This window comes from Gymnodraco acuticeps, unplaced genomic scaffold, assembly GCF_902827175.1.
Source record: "Gymnodraco acuticeps unplaced genomic scaffold, fGymAcu1.1, whole genome shotgun sequence".
NCBI lineage: Eukaryota > Metazoa > Chordata > Actinopteri > Perciformes > Bathydraconidae > Gymnodraco > Gymnodraco acuticeps.
The window spans coordinates 347,247-357,607 of record NW_022992116.1 but is presented as its reverse complement, the minus strand read 5'-3'; the positions used below and the strand labels follow the sequence as shown (position 1 = coordinate 357,607).

The 10,361-nt window shown below is 41.9% G+C and overlaps 2 protein-coding genes across 4 annotated transcripts in view; one reads left to right on the top strand and one right to left on the bottom strand.

The window, feature by feature from the left end:
* Window positions 1-451: 451 nt before the first annotated feature.
* LOC117537790 (low affinity immunoglobulin gamma Fc region receptor II-a-like) lies at window positions 452-4,874 on the bottom strand. 2 transcript variants are annotated; one of them, XM_034203160.1, is made up of 6 exons: window positions 4,397-4,874; window positions 3,964-4,133; window positions 3,601-3,858; window positions 1,188-1,427; window positions 955-1,113; window positions 452-747 (listed from the first exon to the last, which is right to left on the bottom strand). In XM_034203160.1, the coding sequence occupies exons 2-6, from the start codon at window positions 3,977-3,979 to the stop codon at window positions 635-637; spliced, it is 786 nt and encodes a 261-aa protein (XP_034059051.1). In that variant the 5' UTR covers window positions 3,980-4,133; window positions 4,397-4,874; the 3' UTR covers window positions 452-634. The 2 variants fall into 2 exon arrangements, with proteins under 2 accessions (XP_034059051.1, XP_034059049.1); XM_034203158.1 differs by having other exon boundaries at window positions 4,033-4,068.
* Window positions 4,875-7,964: 3,090 nt separating this feature from the next.
* The window catches only part of LOC117537791, a 219,467-nt gene continuing 217,070 nt past the window's right edge, over window positions 7,965-10,361 (top strand). The window contains exon 1 of one of the 2 annotated variants that reach the window (XR_004567772.1): window positions 7,965-7,980. The gene's annotated coding sequence lies outside the window, so the exon portion shown is untranslated. Of the gene's footprint in view, window positions 7,981-8,535; window positions 8,555-10,361 lie in introns of those variants that run through there. The other variant, XR_004567771.1, reaches the window with a different exon arrangement.

Sequence of the window (10,361 nt, the reverse complement as noted above, 5' to 3'; positions counted from 1 at the left end):
CTAGCGCTGCCACTGGTGGGATGTATGGGGCGGGCCATTCTGCACATGCGTTAAATGCGTTAAATATTTTAACGCAATTAATTAAAAAAATTAATTACCGCCGTTAACGCGATAATTTTGACAGCATTAATTTAAAGTTAATAATATTTCCAGTATATCTCTACTAAATACTTAAAATATATGCTTTAGGGATGTTTCTGGGTAATCTGTTATTCATTTTCTACGAAGTAGATTTACCTGAAATGTGAAATAATTTAATATTTTCCAAAGTATTGGAAACTTTTTGACCATTTGCTATTCCTGTATATCTGTATCTGCAAAGGATTGTGGGTCAGAAGTAAAGGCACTTTAAAGACATTTTATTTGAGTAAAAGTACTATCAATTTTAAAAGAGTGTGCAAACATTTTTGAACAGATTTTTATTTGAAATATTTGTAGAAAAGGTCTTTGCAAGATATACTTTATTTCAGTAACACAGAATTATTTGTTTAGCAAAAACAAACAATCTTTTTGAACCAATTTAAAGATGGTGTTCAAGTTATAATAGTACAATGTGTAATTATATCACCCCATAAGAACTATAACACGTGGAGTTTCTGATCTACGGAGGAGTTCAGACTTCTTTAACTTCAGATCAGAACTGATGCTCCGTGGTGACAGCAGACATGACATCATCGCAGTCATCATCCAATCCCTGCTCAGCGTGGGTGGGCGGGGTCATCGCCACGGAGACAGACGAGTCGTTTCCTGGTGTCAGAAAGAAAATGTGTTAAGAATATCAACACCAGAACTTCCCGACCCGATGATAGAGCTTGGTCGATTTCTGGTGCAATCCTGTATAAAAGAGACAAGGATGCAGATGCACTAAATGTCATATTTCATTAATGTAGCTTTAAAATGGCGGATGTCTCATTTAGTTAAATGGGTTTCATTTGAACAAAATAAGTTTCTTACCTCTGGCCCTCTCTCGATACAAAGACACCACAATGTAAGTGCAGATGCAGTACGGGCAGAAAACCACCAGGTGGCGGAGCAGCCTGAACACAAGGTGGAGGGAGGAGGCAGGAGGTGCAGAGGAGGCTGTGGGCGGCTCCATGGAGGTCGTAGGTTTTTCTGCAGAGAGAATCACACCTGGTCAGGTGAACATCTGAAGGAGTGAGTCCTGAAACCAAAGCAAAGCTCCTCACCTGAGACAGACAGCCGGCTCTCTGGAGACTCTTTACTCTGGAAGCTACACTTGTAGAGGCCTTCATCAGACCTGGAGACATGGAGGAGGGTCATGTGACCATCAGACTCAGTCCCAATGAAGACGCCATCTTTGAAGAAATCAGCAGAGGGGGGGTCGGCCATCTTTGTTCTACAGGTCAGAGTGACGTCATCTCCCTCCATCACAGGGAGGGCAGGACTCTGCAGGATCACTGATCCACCTGAACACAGAGACAGAACCAACATCTACTCTGACAGGATCAACTCTATACCTGAAGAGACAGAAACAACATCTACTCTGACAGGATCAACTCTATACCTGAAGAGACAGAAACAACATCTACTCTGACAGGATCAACTCTATACCTGAAGAGACAGAAACAACATCTACTCTGACAGGATCAACTCTATACCTGAAGAGACAGAAACAACATCTACTCTGACAGGATCAACTCTATACCTGAAGAGACAGAAACAACATCTACTCTGACAGGATCAACTCTATACCTGAAGAGACAGAACCAACATCTACTCTGACAGGATCAACTCTATACCTGAAGAGACAGAGACAACATCTACTCTGACAGGATCAACTCTATACCTGAAGAGACAGAAACAACATCTACTCTGACAGGATCAACTCTATACCTGAAGAGACAGAAACAACATCTACTCTGACAGGATCAACTCTATACCTGAAGAGACAGAAACCAACATCTACTCTGACAGGATCAACTCTATACCTGAAGAGACAGAAACAACATCTACTCTGAACAGGATCAACTCTATACCTGAAGAGACAGAACCAACATCTACTCTGACAGGATCAACTCTATACCTGAAGAGACAGAAACAACATCTACTCTGACAGGATCAACTCTATACCTGAAGAGACAGAACCAACATCTACTCTGACAGGATCAACTCTATACCTGAAGAGACAAAACAACATCTACTCTGACAGGATCAACTCTATACCTGAAGAGACAGAACAACATCTACTCTGACAGGATCAACTCTATACCTGAAGAGACAGAACCAACATCTACTCTGACAGGATCAACTCTATACCTGAAGAGACAGAACCAACATCTACTCTGACAGGATCAACTCTATACCTGAAGAGACAGAAACAACATCTACTCTGACAGGATCAACTCTATACCTGAAGAGACAGAACAACATCTACTCTGACAGGATCAACTCTATACCTGAAGAGACAGAAACCAACATCTACTCTGACAGGATCAACTCTATACCTGAAGAGACAGAAACAACATCTACTCTGACAGGATCAACTCTATACCTGAAGAGACAGAAACAACATCTACTCTGACAGGATCAACTCTATACCTGAAGAGACAGAAACAACATCTACTCTGACAGGATCAACTCTATACCTGAAGAGACAGAAACAACATCTACTCTGACAGGATCAACTCTATACCTGAAGAGACAGAACCAACATCTACTCTGACAGGATCAACTCTATACCTGAAGAGACAGAAACAACATCTACTCTGACAGGATCAACTCTATACCTGAAGAGACAGAAACAACATCTACTCTGACAGGATCAACTCTATACCTGAAGAGACAGAGACAACATCTACTCTGACAGGATCAACTCTATACCTGAAGAGACAGAAACAACATCTACTCTGACAGGATCAACTCTATACCTGAAGAGACAGAAACAACATCTACTCTGACAGGATCAACTCTATACCTGAAGAGACAGAAACAACATCTACTCTGACAGGATCAACTCTATACCTGAAGAGACAGAAACAACATCTACTCTGACAGGATCAACTCTATACCTGAAGAGACAGAACAACATCTACTCTGACAGGATCAACTCTATACCTGAAGAGACAGAAACAACATCTACTCTGACAGGATCAACTCTATACCTGAAGAGACAGAAACAACATCTACTCTGACAGGATCAACTCTATACCTGAAGAGACAGAGACAACATCTACTCTGAGAGGATCAACTCTATACCTGAAGAGACAGAAACAACATCTACTCTGACAGGATCAACTCTATACCTGAAGAGACAGAAACAACATCTACTCTGACAGGATCAACTCTATACCTGAAGAGACAGAACCAACATGACATGTTTGTGCCTATTATTGTATCCTTGTGAGGACTATCTGGAGTTGTAGTACTTAAGAAGAACATTAGAATATTCTAGAGAGAAATAAAACTTCAAACATGATGTTTACTAGTCCCTACAGTACTGAGGTGTAGTGGATGATAGCATTTGCTTTGCATGAGAGAATGTGTGTTGTGTACCCTGTGGTTAGCACAAGCTAGCAGCTCTGTGGTCGGCTGATGGAAACATGTAATGACTCATAGAGTTTGTTGAGAGGCTGATCTTACCAGAGACGGTGATGGTGATGGTGTTACTGGTGGATCCCTCTGTGGACTCACACCAGTACTCTCCACTGTCCAAAGGGTCAGAGGAGTCGATGGTACAGGAGAAACCAGCAAATGTTCCCCAGTCGACTCCACACTCAGCTCTGTTATCAATGCTCGTGTTTCTCCTCACAGTCCATCCCTCAGAGGCGTCCTCACATCTCAGAGAGACAGGTTCATCTCTAAACACCTGAGAGCTGCTTGGAGTCACCGTGAGACGAGCTGGAAGATTTATAAAACACTGAAGAAGAAGAAGCCACTGATATGTTCACTGATGAATCTAACATGCAGAGTTCAGTTTGTGAGGACAGAAAAGAGTTCAGTTACTCTGAGAGTGATGCATCAGGTCAACAGAGACTCAGCTCTGAGTTTGTGAGACGGAGAAAGTGTACTGACCCTGGTTAGTGGAGCAGCTCAGCAGGGAGGTGAGGACTGAGGAGAAACCACAGTGTGAGTTTACTGCGACACCCAGGACACTTCAACAGGTCTGTATGCTGCTTTTAGAACACATTCATGTAGTGCAGAGTTAGCACGAGTCAGACTGGATAGAAGTTGAGGAAATACCAGACTTCTCTTTCAGCACTTGAATGCACCACAACAATCATATTAGTGTGCAGTTCCTCCTGAACGTACCAGTCAGTAAAGAGAGTTCCATCTCTCCAGACTCTGGATGCTTGTTGTGCAGGTCAGTGACCTCTCAGGTGTGTTTATGATATCTGAACGCCTTCCCTCATGCTAACAGTATAAAGATTGTACTTACAGACGAGGCGTTGAAGACTTGTTGGATCCATTGTACCTCTTTGTGATGTGGCATCAAACTGTTTCTCTGAAAGTAGCCCACACCAGTTTCCTTCCTGTCACCGCTTCCTTCAACCACTCTGAACACCTTTTGAAACACATCTGCTAATCCTTCAGGTTATCAGTTTTACTCTTAGCTACAAGGCTTCTGTGGTTAATACAAATAAAATAGTTTCCACTCAAATGAGACTCAGAGAATACTCTCTCAGTCAGAGTGAACACAACAACACAAGAGGCACAACTCAACATAAAAGCGTTTATTGAAGCAAAGTAAGATTCTCTTTATGTTTCTGTTGGATGATAAACGTTAAATAGTTGTAATAATTGTGTCGGCATCTTCCACACAGGTGGACCACCTCTGTCTCTGAATTGGCTGCAACTTGGGAATTGTAGTCTTTTATTCACCATGCAGTGCACAAGGTCGCCACTAGATGGCAATATTACTTTGTAAAATGATCTTAATAATAAACAACAATACACTTTTCATGTTAAGATTGTTTTTGTATAAATAAGTCTTAACAACAATCAGAGTTCATTAATTTTATTTTGTAAATTGTCCATGAATCTATTTGTATATGTAACCAATATAATTTGTTTTGTATGGTATATCATATTTTGATATACATTTGAATACAGCGTCTTAAAATGCACACTGAGACTGATGATTTAATGGGATGCATAATTATAGAAATGGAAATGGAAAGGAAGAGAAATGTCGTTGTGACTTGTGCGTATAGAGCACCGGATTCAAATGTAGAGATGTTTAAAGATAGTTTAGGAGTATTAATGGATGGCCTAAATGAAAATAAAACATGTATTATTTCTGGGGATTTTAACATCGACCTTCTAAATGAATCCAAACACAAAACAACTTCTGATTTCCTGGATGCATTGCACAGCAGGGGGCTCCATCCCCTAATCACCAAGCCCAGTAGAATAACATCAACCTGTGCAACATTGATCCACCATATCTTTACAAAGGTCATGGAAAAGACAGTGCTAAGAGTGGGCTGATAATAAATGACATAAGCGAACATTTACCTGTATTTGTAGCATATGATTGGCAATTAAAGAAAAAGAAGGGAGAGACTTGCAGTAGATATGTCCGGGTAAGGAGTGTCCTCTTAAAGGAAGAGAGGGAAGAGACTCACAGTAGATATGTCCGGGTAGGGGGCTAAGGATGGGACCTCTTAAAGGAAGAGACGGGTCAAGAAGAGACTCCACAGTAGATATGTCCGGGTAAGGAGGGACCTCTTAAGGAAGAGAGGGAAGAGACTCACAGTAGATATGTCCGGGTTAAGGAGGACCTCTTAAAGGTAAGAGAGGGAAGAGACTCACAGTAGATATGTCCGGGTAAGGAGTGCGACCTCTTAAATGAAGAGAGGAGGAAGAGACTCACAGTAGTATGTCCGGGTAAGGAGGGACCTCTTAAAGGAAGAGAGGCAGAGGACTCCCATTAGATATGTCCCGGGTAAGGGAGGGACCTCTTAAGAAGAGGAGAGGAAGAGACTGCACAGTAGATATGTTCCGGGTAAGGAGGGACCTCTTAATAGGAAGAGAAGGAACGAGGACTCACAGTAGATATGTCCGGGTAAGGACGTGACCTCTTAAAGGAGAAGAGAAGGAAGAGACTCAACACAGTAGGACCTGTCGGGTAAGGAGGGACCTCTTTAAAGGAAGAGGAGGGAAGAGACTCACAGTAGATATGTCCGGGTAAGGAGGGACCTCTTAAAGGAAGAGAGGGAAGAGACTCACAGTAGATATGTCTGGGTAAGGAGGGACCTCTTAAAGGAAGAGAGGGAAGAGACTCACAGTAGATATGTCCGGGTAAGGAGTGTCCTCTTAAAGGAAGAGAAGGAAGAGACTCACAGTAGATATGTCCGGGTAAGGAGTGTCCTCTTAAAGGAAGAGAAGGAAGAGACTCACAGTAGATATGTCTGGGTAAGGAGGGACCTCTTAAAGGAAGAGAGGGAAGAGACTCACAGTAGATATGTCCGGGTAAGGAGGGACCTCTTAAAGGAAGAGAAGGAAGAGACTCACAGTAGATATGTCCGGGTAAGGAGTGTCCTCTTAAAGGAAGAGAGGGAAGAGACTCACAGTAGATATGTCCGGGTAAGGAGGGACCTCTTAAAGGAAGAGAGGGAAGAGACTCACAGTAGATATGTCCGGGTAAGGAGGGACCTCTTAAAGGAAGAGAGGGAAGAGACTCACAGTAGATATGTCCGGGTAAGGAGTGTCCTCTTAAAGGAAGAGAAGGAAGAGACTCACAGTAGATATGTCCGGGTAAGGAGGGACCTCTTAAAGGAAGAGAAGGAAGAGACTCACAGTAGATATGTCCGGGTAAGGAGTGTCCTCTTAAAGGAAGAGAGGGAAGAGACTCACAGTAGATATGTCCGGGTAAGGAGGGACCTCTTAAAGGAAGAGAGGGAAGAGACTCACAGTAGATATGTCCGGGTAAGGAGGGACCTCTTAAAGGAAGAGAGGGAAGAGACTCACAGTAGATATGTCCGGGTAAGGAGTGTCCTCTTAAAGGAAGAGACTCACAGTAGATATGTCCGGGTAAGGAGTGTCCTCTTAAAGGAAGAGACTCACAGTAGATATGTCCGGGTAAGGAGTGTCCTCTTAAAGGAAGAGAAGGAAGAGACTCACAGTAGATATGTCCGGGTAAGGAGGGACCTCTTAAAGGAAGAGAAGGAAGAGACTCACAGTAGATATGTCCGGGTAAGGAGGGACCTCTTAAAGGAAGAGAAGGAAGAGACTCACAGTAGACATGTCCGGGTAAGGAGGGACCTCTTAAAGGAAGAGAAGGAAGAGACTCACAGTAGATATGTCCAGAGTCTGTTAGTAATAAATGAGGGGGAGGTGATCTGAGAACTGTTTCCAGTCCAAATTGAGGCGAAAGGGGAAATACATACTGTGTGCACATATTGTATTCAAATGTTAAATGTGGTCCAACCAGTTAGGTTACAAACAATGCAAAATACCTCTACCACCTCAACCACAATGCATTTGAACGTACCCAGATATCCATTGGCAGGCAGATCATTTTGAATGTATGGCCTAAATGTCATAAATGTAGGATTTGACACCAAGACCATTCATTTAGGGCAGGTGTCATTTTATAACAAATACTGATATTTTCCAAGCCATCATTGGTGGTCATTTTGATCGTTGAGGGTCTTTCTCCAAAGAGTGACCCCCATGGAGTACACGTGCCAGTTACAGTGCTTGTATCCCCTTGTGAAAGATTTCCCTGGTATATTCAGTTATCTGCAGCACTGTATTTTGAGCAGCAAACCCTTCTCTCTTCATAGAGCTCAACAGTGACTGCTGACAGGGTGTGTGCGTGTTTTTATTTACATGTTTACATATGCTAAGTTTATGCCACTTCCTTACCCACTGAACAGCAGCGCTTTGGTTCTCAGGCGAGGTCATTCCAGCAGTCGGTCAGTGCCTCAGTCTTGGTACTCTGTGAGTTTGAGACTTTGAGATCTGTTTCCTGTCGGTCTGTTTAAAGCCTCCTGGTCCTCTGCTTGCTCCCTACAGGTCAGTCTGCTTGTATGATCTCTGTGTGTTTGTGTTGGAATTATGTAGTACTTTATGCAGTACTGCTGTTTGTGAGTTTGCTGCTTTATATATATATATATATATATATATATATATATATATATATATATATATATGTGTTTTGGTACACTAACGTACTTTTGGGGTATATTTATATTTCATGCAAATCATTTTCTTCATCTTAATGTCATAATAGTTTTTTAAAAATTGTTTATATATATTTCCTTCTTAGTACAATGTATAGTCTATACCGGTGTTTATGTATGAACCAAATACAGCAAGGCACATTTCTGGTATGTGTAAACCTGTTTTTACAGAATCATATGGTCTGAGCTTAAATATATTCAAATAAGATTGCATTTCGATCCCCGCACTTGAACCTCCCATTTTACCGTTACACGTGACTTCCGCTTCGCCTCACTTCACCTATTTGAGCCGAGCATTGTGACGAATGGTTAGTTTAAGTTCTCTTCTTAAACTCTTAAACTCACTTTCATGGCTCAATTAGCATTAGCTCTGTTTGTGGTCCTGTCGATCAGCAGTTCATCAGGAGGTAAGGCGATAATCAGAATTTGGTTTGTTGTTAGCTTTCACCGAAAGTGTTAGCTTCCACGTATGGCTGTAACACGCGGGTCCATATGAGATGCGGCATACTTCCTTTGTTTATTGGTCTTGTTCTATGTAGCTTAATGCAGTCGGTTTGTTCTATACTGTTTAAACCAGTCTACTGTATGTTCACTTCATAGCCACTTCATAATAATAGTTTGTCTTTTGTTTCCTTCACAATGCAAACTCTGTAGCTAACCATGCTAACCATGCTAACCATGCTAACCATGCTAACCTATGCCTGACTCCTCGGTGCTAAAATATCATTGAAATGCAGCCAGATGTTTCTTTTTGCAGGTCTTTGTTGTCACACACATATAACAGCAACACCTGCTCTGCAATACAACTTATGTGAATATATATATATATATATTTACAGCTTTATAAATATTATATTATTACTGGCTCCCCTTAGTTAGACAACTCAATTCACCTCATGTAATAAATGTAACTGTTCAATATATCCTGCTTTTAAATACTATCGCCTGGCTACTATCTCACAACTGTTACTGGTACTGGATGTGTATTTTTTATAACTTCAATTTGTTATCTTTCAAATGTAATGCCTTTTAACTTTTAATTAACATTAAGCTATCTTTGGCTCTTGCTGTAACAATGTAAATGTCCCTTCTGTGGGACTAATACAGGTATGCTGCTTCCAGGGGTTACGTTGGGATTTGATATGTGGGGGGGCCTGACCTTAAGGGCTATTCTGTATATGAGGCCCTAAAGAATCTGCTCCATTATCTGTATCGAATGCACACATTGATGCCACTAAATGACTCGATACAAATAGAAAGTACTACAAATTAATCTTAAATTATTAATATACATGTATACACAAGATTTTTTTTTACAAATATCCAACCTTCAAATGTATATTTTAAATCAACATTGCTCTTCACACTTGCTAAAGAACATCTGTGTGGTAATCTCAGTTCATTTGTAGGGCTGCACAAGTGTGGCCAAAAGTAAAAAGTGTAAACTATTTAATTATGACCGATCATACCTCAGCTTTATGCCCACAGGGTCACACACACACACACACACACACACACACACACACACACACACACACACACACACACACACACACACACACACACACACACACACAGTCCTCAGACCCTCTGTCCTTAGACCCTCTGTCCTCAGACCCTCTGTCCTCAGACCCTCTGTCCCTAGACTCTCTGTCCTTTGACCCTCTGTCCTCAGACCCTCTGTCCCTAGACTCTCTGTCCTTTGACCCTCTGTCCTTAGACCCTCTGTCCCTAGACTCTCTGTCCTTAGACCCTCTGTCCTCAGACCCTCTGTCCTCAGACCCTCTGTCCTCAGACCCTCTGTCCTCAGACCCTCTGTCCTCAGACCCTCTGTCCTTAGACCCTCACATCGTACAAGGAAACACTTCCGGAGAAACCCACAGTTTAAAGGGAACATGGGAGAAACCTCAGGGAGAGCAACAGAGGAGGGATCCCTCTCCCAGGACGGACAGACGTGCAATAGATGCCGTGTGTAAATCCAAGAGATAATACATTTTACAGCATATCGACCGAATGTTAGGAAATGCATGTGTCTGTAATAAGAAGACTGGAAGTGTTGCTGACATCAAGTCTACCATCCTCTTAAAATACTCTGTCCAACAATATCAGTCTCATGAAGAAAGGTTTTTTTAATGCTTATTCAAAACAGCAGAGAAACATGCATTCTTGTTCTCAGGAGGGGACTTTGACAGTGGAGTACTGGAAAAGTACACA

Coding starts and splice junctions, on each gene's coding strand:
- LOC117537790 (XM_034203158.1), bottom strand. CDS start 4,427: ATGGATCCAACAAGTCTTCAACGCCTCGTCT. Junction 3,859..4,032: donor GAGCTGCTCCACTAACCAGG/GTCAGTACACTT, acceptor TAAATCTTCCAG/CTCGTCTCACGGTGACTCCA. Junction 748..954: donor GTATCGAGAGAGGGCCAGAG/GTAAGAAACTTA, acceptor TTCTGACACCAG/GAAACGACTCGTCTGTCTCC.